Raw genomic sequence first — 12,249 nt, forward strand, 5'->3', positions numbered from 1 at the left:
ATCAGCACTCTTGCGCATAGGTAGCGTATCGAGCTAGTTAGAAGTCCAATACCTTCAACTAATAAAAGTTTGTTACACCAAACTTATATGTATGTAGCCGAATACTAGCTCATGCCTGGTAAAATAGCGCTAGAAGTCTAGAGAGATTTCTGCAGTTCTCGAACGCGCCTTAGTACCACTCTGTCTGTTGGATTCGTCATATCCGGCAGTAAAGCAGTAATTGCTAGGCGCTCTGACTTTTCCAGACTCGTGACTATCTGCTTTTCTACATCTTCGTTTTCTTGATCGTCATTCTCCTGATCTTCCGCCTCCCGAATCATGGCTATAATCTCGTCGATTTTCAGCGCCAGATTGATCGACCTCCATCACTGAACTCAAAAGCTTCTTAATAGCCGTGGGATTATCTAGAGGGAGCCTCTGGAAAGCTGATTTCAATGTATTGCTCCTCGATATTAGGCGCCGATATTTGAAGAGACCCTGCAGAGAGACCACTGTGGCGAAAACAATTGGCCACGGTAGCTACTAACTCCTCCCTAGCTGCTTTGCTCCATTTCATTGTGGTTAGCTAATCAATAATATAAATGTTGCTATCACCTTGATCGTCACGATCAACAGCATTTTGAAGATGTTAACGTCTGTAATGTCGCTTGAATGCAGATATTATCCCAGCAACCTTGGACTGGATCTTAGACGTGCAGTTTGGAGGAAGGAAGACCAATTCACCTTGCAATTATCGACTTGTAAAGAAGGATCCTCTTATTTTTGCCCTAGAATAACAGTGATTGAAATGGTTGAGAACACATATGAAGCGATTACATATTGTACCTTCACGTCGTTGGCAAGCCTTTTCAACCACTTCTGAAAGAGTGCACCAATCATCCGTGCTTTCTAATCCCTGCGATATTAGAAGCCCAGTTGATCTTCTGTCTTAAGATTGAAACAGCGAGTCAAATTGGCCTTTCCAATGAACAATGGCTTCTTTGACCCATCTGCGTTGGCAGAAAAGGCAATAGTGATGCAGTTCTATGATGCAGAAGGGAGAATGATCGTTTAGTCAACCTTTTCATTCAAAAGACCATGATCATATGCAAACAAATATACTTTGTCTTGTCTACGCCACTCAATCTGCTATTGTGCAAAGGTCTTTTCTGGAACCATGAATCCTATTAGAACATCACTTGGAGAACTCCTACGAAGAGTACGGTGCTATTATTATTCCAGTCTCATTCATACTGAACAAATCCTCCGACTCATACCGAGCAATGACTGCTACAAGCGCTGGAAGGGCAGCATCGATTACTACCTGATCTGCTGCACATGGATTCTGATGCAACGCAGCTCGTTCCTCTCCTGAAAGCGTTGCATCGCAAGAAATGTTGCAAGACCTCCGTTCACTCGCGCCTCGAATAGTCATGCGAAGAAATTCGTTGCAGAAAGTCGTCATTAGCTTTTTGCGTGTACTCACACCAGTGGCAAGCTTGACAAGCAGCCGCGGCTGCGACATTGAATGCACAATAAAGCTCATGAAGCAGTCCCATTGGAATATTTGCTTGCATCCTCGTGCAAGCCAAGTCGGTCAGCAAAGACTTTTGCTTTGGTTTTGTTGAGATCTTCACTCCTTGTCTGGTATTGAGGCACCCATGTTGCCAAGGCTGCGAGTGATGGCAATGCCGGGCCGTTTGGCCGAATCTGTCATGATCTCGAGCTCGCGACTCTTTTTGAGAATGCTGCGAATAGCAGATTAAGTGAGTTCAATGCCAAACTTCTGAGTAGCCCATGTCACAAGCGCACTTTGACTCATCCACCGATTTTTGGCCTTTTGATTGCACCAAACGTAAATGTAATTTTGCAATGCAATTCAGTGGAAATTCTCAGAAAAAAACATAGATGAGTTTTATCATCTTTGCGCGATGTCAACGCTGTTCAGATTATGTAGCTAATGCTTCTTAGAAAATGACGGAGGCGCTATGGATCTTTCTCTCGATGCCGCGCATATTTGTTTACATGGTAGATAGCAAAATATGCCAAAGTCTTGTGGTGGTGCGAATGTATCTTTCTTGGCTATTTAAGAACATGAAGACAAGAATGTTATTACTAAATAGAGCAGCGTATCATCGAGCGGATCGAAAGCTGACATGATCGGCTCAAGTATTCAAGATAATCTGTTCGGATCGTTCGCCCACAACCAGTTTGTTTGCGATGACATTGGATTAGCAAGAGCATTAGAGGAGTTAGTCTTTCGACATTCCAAAAAGAAACTCTTATATAACTTTTCTTGAGCGGCGAAACATGCCTCTGTCCAAACTCTGGAGGGAAGAAAATATAAGCAAAGACCTCATGTATTATTTGGCTCAGTTTGAGCGAAGGATAGCCAAATAAATGTACGAAATTGACTAGAGGACCAAATAATGTATTCAGTATGGTATTGTAAACGTAACTAAAAGCACATTGAGTCAACTAGCATATCTGTGTTTTATGTCTGTACTTATAAGAAAAAATCGTCTTCTTCCTGGACCACAACTTTTGTATCACTCGTCTCTGATAAATTGAGCACATCGTCGTCATCATCTTGGTCAACTAGCACTGGTGTATGTTTCGATTTGTCTCCCAACTTGTCACGTTTATTGCGCATTTTTTTCTGCTTCTTTACCTGCTCTTTTGTAGGTTTTTTTAGCAGCAGCTCAATAGCCGACCTCGTTCCGGACGAAGAGCGTAATTCCTTGGATTTACCACCATTTAAACAAAATTGGTTGAACGCGTCAACCGGCTGTTCTCTAGCAAAACGAGAAACGGCCTCGGCGCGAAGTTCGTTCTGACGGTTTTGGTTCGCCATTGAGTGAGGCGCAGACGGGAACAATGACAGATATGGCTCAGATTTCGGATAGTAGTAGATATACATCATCTCTTCTTGATACGCCTTAAATTTCTTTTCGTACTCGACACGTTCGGCGTCATCACTTGCCTGCAAATCAAGCGATGGATAACAATTTGTGAATAGAACTGATCGATACTGCAGCAATAACTTTTTTGGGACTCTTGACCTGCTCAATGCCATGTTTCGCCTGTCGCAACTTGCGCATGACCTTCACGCGCTCAAAGAAACGTGACTTATACACAATCAAAACTCATGTTCTGCATCAGAAAATCTTTTGCAACTGTAAGAGCGGCAATGACTGCTCTGCCCACTTACTTTTTTATATTTTTCAGCATTTTTCTTTTCCACAGCAAGTTTATCTTTAATCGCTTGCTACGTGCACAATATTACTCATTTGTATCACCCATCAAATGTATGATCGCAGCATTTAAAGCATTTACCTCTTCACGAAGCTGTTCCAGCTCAGCCTTCTTCTCTCTCCTAGTTGCATCATTAAGGCCCTATATGTCATATGTCAGTCAAAGTATGCAATTGTTTTGTATAGATCAGCGCTATTGAAACAGCGTACCCCACGACTTAGAAAGCGCTCTATGCCTCGAATGCGATTCTTGAGCGACGGAAGTTTTTTGGCCTGCTGGGGCTTCTTAGAGCGTGCATTTTTATAACGAAGACGGGTACCTTAAAGAGTAAATTTAATGAGTGATATCAGTGTGATTGACATAGACAACCTAGAACACATGCGGTAAGTCTTACCGGCCGTCGGAGCCATCGCGCAATGCTAAGTTGTTGGCTGCGACTTAGTTTTGAAATTTTGGGTTTTTGAAATATAGTGCAAAAAATCCACCTATTATATCGGGGTTAATTATTAGCTCACATACTTTGAAAGGACCGATATTCGATGCCGCTTTTAACATTAGATTCTTTTTGGCGGTGCTCCATGCTTCACACCTTGATCACCGCTGAACATAAGGACCTTTCAGATCGAGCAGCCTTCCCTTAAGCGTATCTTAAATTCAAATTTGATCGAGTGTTTTTTTATTTCTCACTGTCATCACGCACCTTTCTCTATTGCGTCAAATGGTGATATGTTGGGTAGAAACTCGTTACAAACCGAGTCACGTGATACTCTCGTCCTAGTGTACGAGAAATTAGCGATCACGTGAAGCAATATTCAATATATCTGAAATACATTAAGTGCTCATGCGTTAGACCCAACTTTAAATATGGAAGACTGATCTGATACTTTAGCACTACGATACATTACGCAAAGTAACAGTCGACTATTGAGAAGACCTCGATACATTAGGCACTCAAGCCTAATCTGCCTACTTGAAACGCCCAGAATAACGCACGAGGATCAATATTTTATTATTCACTCTGACGATCTACGAGGACAAGACTAGTTTAATGCTAAATCAAGATTGATGGACCGGACGGTGCTCCTACATGTTGTTTCTCTGTATCAGTGAGTATTCCAGCTTCTGCCTGCGACGCAGCAGCTAAGGCATTCATGTTTGTAAAGCTAAAAGATTTGAAGGCATCAGCGAGATTTGACTCATCGGGGCTACCATACATGCCACTAGGAAACCGAAAGTGGCTGTTATTGTCTTCCATATTTAAAGCTCCATCGCCTATGGACTTTTCACGACAGTTGCCCAATCCACCATGAACATCCAAAGTCTCTGGAATGCCCCACGTTGAGTCAGCAGCTGCAGTTTTGCTTAAAGCATTATTTTCGAAGTCGTGATTGTCAGTATCGTTGCCGTCAATCATTCTGTAATTTTGTTGATCACTTTCAGTACCAAAGTCAAGATTATCCACGCAATTACTTGCAGAGGGGGAAGCATCGTCAAAGTCGTCATCGTCGATAAAAATGTCTGTAAGGTTGCGATTATTAAAGTAGCTCGTATCATTTGGTCCCTCGAGCGTCGGTACGAATGGAGGTACAGATTCCAAAATTGTGTCCCAATTAATCCCATTGAAAAAGGGATGAAGCTTGATTCCATCCCAGCTCATACGAGTTGCTGGATCCGGATCAAGCAGCTTATCTATCAAATCCATCGCTTCGGCCGAAAGGCACTTTTCTCCATCCGGCCACAAAATTTGCCGCTCAATTATGTTATTGAAAATTGCATCCACAGTGTCATCATTAAAAGGAGGAAACCCCACCAGCATTTCGTATAAAATAATACCCAGAGCCCAATAATCCACAGGTGGTCCATGAGGAACGCCGAGGATAATTTCGGGCGCTAAATAGTCTGGCGTCCCACATCGTCCATACGTGTGGTACGCGGATTTTTTCTTCTTAGATGATATTGTACGCTGCGGGCGATCGTATTCAAGCGCTACGAGTGTCTCATCTACTGAAGCAATTTTAACATTATCAGCATCTGAGACCATGTAGTCATCGTCAGGTTCAGAATCTGTATCACTGATCGCCACAGCTTCTTCAGATAAGCCAAAGTCGGTAAGCTAACGAGAGTAAACGTTAGCACAATGAAGCCAACAATGAATAATGAATTCAGCAAACCTTGATATGGCCGGAGGAAGAGAGCAGAATGTTGTCGGGTTTTAGGTCCCTATGTGTATGAGCGCCACGCAATAGCAGCAAGAAGAGTGAGTCAAAGAAAAGAAAATAAGCAAAGCGCAGTCTCAAACCTGTGAACACATCCTTTGGAATGCAAGTGGTTAAGTGCAATTGCAATTTCAGCAATGTAGACGCACGCCACCTACCCAGATGTTCGCAACGATATCAAACAAAAATCGAAAAGGTATTGGCTGGATCATCTCTACCTGTTCTTCGAGTTGAACAATACACTCTAATAAGGACATAAAATCACCTCCTGGAAGATACTCCATTACCAAAAAGAGGTTTCGCCTGGTAAGAACATTACAATTCGCATAAGTAGCTCATACATTAGCCAAATTAAAAAGTGTTTATATCAAATGTGAGCTCTTACTTGTTTTGAAACGTCCAAAACAACTTGACAACGAAAGGGCTCACTACACTAGCCAAAATATTTCTTTCCGTCTCAATTTGCTGAATCTGTAGACACCAAAAGCATTTTCTGAGTCCAACTGCGCGAATATAGTCAGCAGATGCAAATAAGCTGTGTTACCTGCTTTTTTCGTAGTAAGTGCTGTTTCGCAAGCACTTTGATTGCATATTGATCACCTGTTGTCTTTTTTCGTGCTAAATACACTTTGCCGAAAGCCCCCTTTGAAATTGGTTTAACAATATGAAAGTCGCGAATCGAAACACGACATGAGGCCGATTTGAAGCTCGACCGTCGAGACCCGCGCAATTCGTCGCTGTTATCAATATTTTCAAGTGATTTTGTGCGCTTCAACGGTGTCCGTACCTCCTCGATTGGAGCTTGTTGGAACATCACTTTGTGGGATGCTCGCACTTTGCTCATTTTAGCATGGATCAAATCACGCAATTTTGTGCAGTAGCTGGCTACATGTCCTCCATACTCACCAGCATAAGTTGACAGTTCAATGTCCTGCTGTCGTAATCGATCAACAATTTTTACTAACCGCGCACAGAGTGCAAAGGCGTCCACACTCGTGACATCACATGTTGATGCTTGGATTGCCACCACACGAAGTGTGTGGTAAAGATGCAGTTCTTGCTCCATTATGATCGTTGTCGCCTCTTCAGCGAGCATGGCATTAATCGACGCTGTGAGTTTCATCAATGAATTATTAATCCCATCCGCTTCAAGTTCCACCCTTTTCGAAAGCACACAATAATTTGCATGTTCCTCCAATGAACTGGCTTCCACACTCATTTCACAGAGTTTACACACAATCACCGACTTACGGGCTCGTCGAAACGTCAAAGTCATGGGTCGTCGACTGAATTGAAGCATATCTAACACGTCTTCAGGCGTCGTTGTGCTCACGCTTCGTCCATTCACTGCATCGATCCATAACCCCTTCGTGATTGAGACATCAGGCGAAAGATTCAAAGCCACCATTGTCCACTTCTCCAGATGAACATTTTTGACCACAACTTTGTTCTTTCGAGCATCAAGAACAAATTCCAGACCAAGAAATCCTTCTCCGAATGTCACGTCAAAAGTATCACAATTTTGAACCTTCTCAACCAAACCTTCACTATCGTTTCCACCATCATTATCAGTCCAAGCTTCCTGATTCTCATCACTCGAGGTAGCGCGACGCCATTTGACCTGATTTTTCTCCCACCGACTTAATACATCATTTAATACGTCTGAAGTAGCATCAAGGATTCCAGAATGTGAGAATCGATCTCCATCCGCACTATACGGTGGAACAGTTAGCGTATACTGACGTTGTAGACGCTGCGGCTTAATCTCAAGCTGCAATTCATCGTGAAGACGCTCTAATTCGCTACTGCTAGTGCTGCTAGCACTCGGACGACGTTTGCCACCGTCTGAGGGAAGGTCCAGGTCAGCCACACGAGCCAATGCAAGCTGTTGCGGCCGCCCCGCCATGAGGAAATACTGAAGTGGTAGCAAGAGGTCGAGGCGTCGGTGAAACGCACAACTTCGGCGTCTCTTCCTGATACGATTTTTGTTTCGGAAAATAGGATTTTGTAGAAAAAAAAGAGTTCATGGGGCGGTTGGACGAGAAATGTGCGTCGCTCCGCACACTCTTGTGCGTTTCATTTGAAAAACGCTGCTGAATGGAGAGTGCCATTGTGAAACGCTCCATTGGTTCTGGATAACGTTTAGAACGAGGTAGCTATGACTCCATTATTTTTGATTCAAGACGAGATAAATGAAAAGATAACTGTTCGATAACGATATGATTTCTTTATAGTATTTTGATATACGGTATGCACTGACGCAATGACCGGATGTGGAGATATATTGAGCATGTAAGTAAGAGCATACAATATTATGTTTGTAAGTCAGCTAAAAAACAATCCAAGCTTATGCCGTTCATTAAACAAGGGTGCAGACGTCGAAATTCAGAGTTTCGCTGGGTCCGTCAGCTAAAAGAATTTCAACATATAGTGTGCTTGCTAGACAGTTGTGTTGCGAAGCTGAAGCGTCGTAAACATTTAAGAAATGATTTCGCTGAAAATGACTTTGTGGTCACAAGGTTTCCAAGAGATTTATAGTGTCATGACGCTCAAAATGGAATCGTGAGTAACACGTCAATCCGACAATTGAGCTTCATTTATAGCCTGCAAATGACCACACAAAACATAACATTTGTGGGGCTAACTACCTCGCAATCCAGATAAGCTCGACTTTGCGAATCGTTTTCCAAAGGCGATGAAACACATCATGTTAGCATAAGCAATTTGAAGCTTGTGCTGAGGGCCAGGTTCGATTTTATATTAGATTTCGTATTTAATTCAAAGACCGTTGTTTCGTTGGAGACAATAAAAACACTGGGTCTGCATCATCCACGAGACTTTATCTACATAGTGCGAGCGTTCAGCTTTATTATGACTATGTTTATTGCTGCATTATATATGGCGGTTCTGGATCATAAATCTCACTTTATTTTAACATTTAGTATTGGTAACCGGCCCTCGAAAACTCCCGAAAGCTGCACGCGAAACTATCGCACCAAAATTCACATATCAAATTGCAGTTTCACCTATTTTTATTACATGGACCCAATTTCCGAAGGTTAAGCGGGGAATGCGTTGTCTCAGCCGCAAGCTTCATCATGTCGTGACAATTCATGACCAGTGTTATCGTAATCACTGATGCATATAATGACGTCCACTGTACACTCAATAGTAAGCATGACATAAGAGTTGGATGTTGTTTTGAATGATCAAAATTCCGACCATTGTGAGATTATTAGCTATCGTTGGCAAGAAACACTGACATTTGTCAAGGCATCAATATGGACGGATGTAAAAATGTTTTACAACAATCTGCTAGTCATGAATAAGGTTGAGATGATGCTATTGCATGCAATAAATCTTTCAATTCATCATTTTATCTCATCGAAACACTCGGTTGCACGGTCGAATCATGGAGCGTCTAAGGTGGGCCGGACACTCGGTTCATGAAAGCTTATCTCATTTTTGGATGAAAAAGAAGTGTCAAATACAATTTTTCCGAGGATTTCAAAGGTGACTAACAGTTTTGGGTACAAATGGCTGTTCCTAGTGTTTGGCTTCAAGGACGAAGTCTGATTTTCACCCTATCGACTACAACAGCAATTTAACGCAGTCTGAATACTCATATCGGTGCGATGTATCATAAGTATCGATGTGACCTCGAATTCTAAATTTAAAGATTTCAACACCACACCGAATGCTATAACTTTTAAGGAAGATAGTTGGCTATACTATGTTAGCTAGCTATACATTAAAAGCCAGCAAAGACATTACCCTACATCTTACGTGGAACACGCTAGAGATCAAAGACTTATTTCCGTCGGGGCCAAAACGTAGGGCTTGTGCATGGTGGCTCTACAATTAAGTTAAGAGTTCAAATCCCTGCGCAGACTATTGCGCTATCACGCTGTGAACCTCACATTCCCTTTTTCCTACCAGCTTCCGATGCTAGGTTAAGTCTGCTGTGATGCTTAATAAGGCATGAATTATTTGTCAAACTTATTCTAAATTGATGTACTTCGATAAGTATAGAGCAACTAGTACCAAGTTCATGATAAGCTCTCGGTCCCGCTTCTGAATAGAGCGGACAGAGCAGTTTGGTGTAATTTAAATAAAGCGGACTCGTAGAGTCAAATATTCTCCGTGTGGGGTGCACAGCAGCTCTGTTGCATATAATAGCACTTGTCGTCAGTTCTACGAGGGGCATGAATAAGGTTTTATTCTTGGTAACGATGGAGTGCAAGCTTGTCAGGTATCTGCCCTTCAAGCAATAATTATTATGAATAAGCTCATGTTGGAAGTAAACTTGGATCAGATAGCACATTTGGTGGCCCAAGGAGTAGAGGCTGCAATCTGACGCCTAGAAGCACTTAGCACCAATAAGAATTCACTTGTGAGATCTCCCGTACACCTCATAGAGACGTCCGTAGGAGTAAAACTCGGGTTATACCAACAGTTTACTTGTGCTGTGTGTTTAGCTCTTCAAAGGCAGGGGGGAAATTTACTCATAAGAGCCGTGAAGATAAAGATGAATACGGCCATGCACCGACGAAAGCTTCAGCGTGTCAATCTTGCTGACATAGGCTAGAAGGCCGCGCGCGAGAATAGACACTCTGCGCAATATCTTTGTTGGAGAGTTATTCAAATTATGGGAGTAGTGGTCGCTCTTGTTCGCAGTGCCTTATTTGAAATATCATATGCGATCAAGATCGTGGCCACCGCTAAGCAAAACGACATTGTGGACAGATCTATGATATCTGTAACCCAATGGCTTCAGAACATCGCTACCATTTTTCAAGTAGATGTAAGACAGGTGAGACCTACACATATACTTTTGCCACTACCTTACAGCTGTTGAGGAAGCGATGAATGTCGCACTAATTCTGAAACAGAAAATTTGCACTGCAAGGTCCGTTAAGAGTGCAAGAGGCGATAGCTTTACGTGCGCGTCAAAATGGTAGATTTGACTGATGCTGAGCATGCCAAGGCCTTATGTAGAAAAAAATACATAAAATTGTAGTAGATAACAAACACTCCACTATACACGCTTAATCTACCTATACATGCAGTGCCTGTAACCTATATGTGCAGCAGGGCCACCGTAGCTCTTTATCATAGAGGGAGCTTGGTTTAGGGACCTTTGTTCTATATTTAGAACCAGGACGAGTGCAACGGATAGCAAGCCACTTATTCTAAGAGTTATGCCAACCTTGGCATAGACTAATCTCTTCTTCCATTTAAAACAGTAACTGTATTTCTTGGTTCTATTTGCTGCAAATCCACTTAAGCTTAAATTTATAGGCTTTCCTATATAGATAGGAAAAACTTATTAAATGTATAGCTGCTGGCTGTTCCAGGAACCTACTGACTTCTTGTTTGAGTGTAGCCTCACTATTGTGTGATCACACCATCTTTTGTCACCCAGTATCGTCATACCAGGGCATGTGAGACCCCGTTACATTCTTCCCCACCAAGATTGTGAACGCCTACAGTTGTCGCCTTGAGCGAGGCTCGCATGTCTAAGACACCTTAACATCATCAGGACCTTCTTCACGAATTCTCTGGTCAATGAGCCCTGTGTCAGGGACACGGAAGACATCCAGTTTCGAGAACGCCCGCGAGCAGAGCCCTTCTTCGTCTACTGCACGCGGTGAACTCCGGACGAAACGTCGGAGGCTTCAAAAAAACTGCAACCCAAGCTCTCGGCAACCGAGTACCGCGCAGCGCATTATGAGCGACAGGGTCGCATGAACAATAATACAGACACGATGTCGACTCCCGATCGCGCACCGCGCCCGTAACGGGTGATGGATTCAGTCGTCGAGGATTCAGAGAACACCGACTACGAGTCGGATACTTCTTTCCTTTGATAGGAAGAAGAAGGGGGCGAGGTGCTCAGCGGCGCGACGTGAACCATGCTCGAGCTTTGCGGATGCCGTCTCTGTTTCCCGAACTCTCGACTCTCGGGAGAGCTGTTGTCTTTAGCGATCGCCACGACGAGGCACAGAAGCAGCGGCTCGAAGCTATTCGCAGGGCGACTTCTCGGAGTGCTCGCCGCTGTCAGCGGAATGTCACTCGTTCTCACGAGCAATTGGTAATATACATCGACCATGTCGAGAGCACTGTACGTCGTACATCCCACCATATTGGTCTGAAAAACATCCTCTCTAGGAATCGGCGTCTGTGCCAGATTAATGGCAGCGTTGAGCTCGTTGTAAGCATGAATGACTCGGCTTTCGAACACAAATCGTGGGTGTCGAATGGGGAGACCTGCTCTCACGTACCATTTCTGCGTCGTGCTTCGCACGGAAAATGGCGTTAATGACTTCTCATTGCTTCTTGGGCTGGGGCTATTGACGTGTTACGCAGTATATGGTTCCCCAAACCAGGTCGATCTCATGACGCACACCTCGGTTCGGAGGTAGAATTGACGGTGGGTCTTTGGAGACGACGTCTTGAAATTCATTTTCCAAAGGATTGTACGGATCCAAGGGATTCCATAGGATCGACGATCCACTACGTGCACACAGCACTCTCTTGGTGTCTTCCACTACAGCTTCACCCAGAAGCGATGGCGAGTTTATCTCTTCGTTCGGTCGTACAATGACCGCTTCGGCCAAATTGTCTGCCTTCAAGGCACTTCTCGTCCAGCTCAAGAAGAGCGTCTACTGCAGGAATAGCCTCGAGACGAACGTCGCCATCTTCCTCCCCCGTCATACCGCTGACGAGGGTGTATAAATGTGCACCATCGTCTACGGTAGACACACCCTGGATCAGGGTCGACGCCTGGCGTCTTGCA

General features: G+C 43.6%; 2 protein-coding genes across 2 annotated transcripts; both read right to left on the reverse strand.

The window, feature by feature from the left end:
- Positions 1-2,485: 2,485 nt before the first annotated feature.
- On the reverse strand, positions 2,486-3,644 carry PHALS_09776 (efg1p_yarli ame: full=rrna-processing protein efg1; the record flags this gene model as incomplete). Its single annotated transcript, XM_024725091.1, has 6 exons — positions 2,486-2,962; positions 3,042-3,107; positions 3,191-3,247; positions 3,316-3,375; positions 3,444-3,553; positions 3,629-3,644. The coding sequence occupies 6 exons, from the start codon at positions 3,642-3,644 to the stop codon at positions 2,486-2,488; spliced, it is 786 nt and encodes a 261-aa protein (XP_024575903.1).
- A 641-nt stretch (positions 3,645-4,285) lies between these two features.
- On the reverse strand, positions 4,286-7,356 carry PHALS_09777 (agc mast mast protein kinase; the record flags this gene model as incomplete). The annotated part of the gene is made up of 6 exons (XM_024725093.1): positions 4,286-5,347; positions 5,406-5,454; positions 5,534-5,604; positions 5,669-5,753; positions 5,836-5,921; positions 5,995-7,356. The coding sequence occupies 6 exons, from the start codon at positions 7,354-7,356 to the stop codon at positions 4,286-4,288; spliced, it is 2,715 nt and encodes a 904-aa protein (XP_024575904.1).
- Positions 7,357-12,249: the final 4,893 nt, after the last annotated feature.

The sequence above is a fragment of the Plasmopara halstedii genome (assembly GCF_900000015.1).
Source record: "Plasmopara halstedii genome assembly, contig: Scaffold_430, whole genome shotgun sequence".
Classification (NCBI taxonomy): domain Eukaryota; phylum Oomycota; class Peronosporomycetes; order Peronosporales; family Peronosporaceae; genus Plasmopara; species Plasmopara halstedii.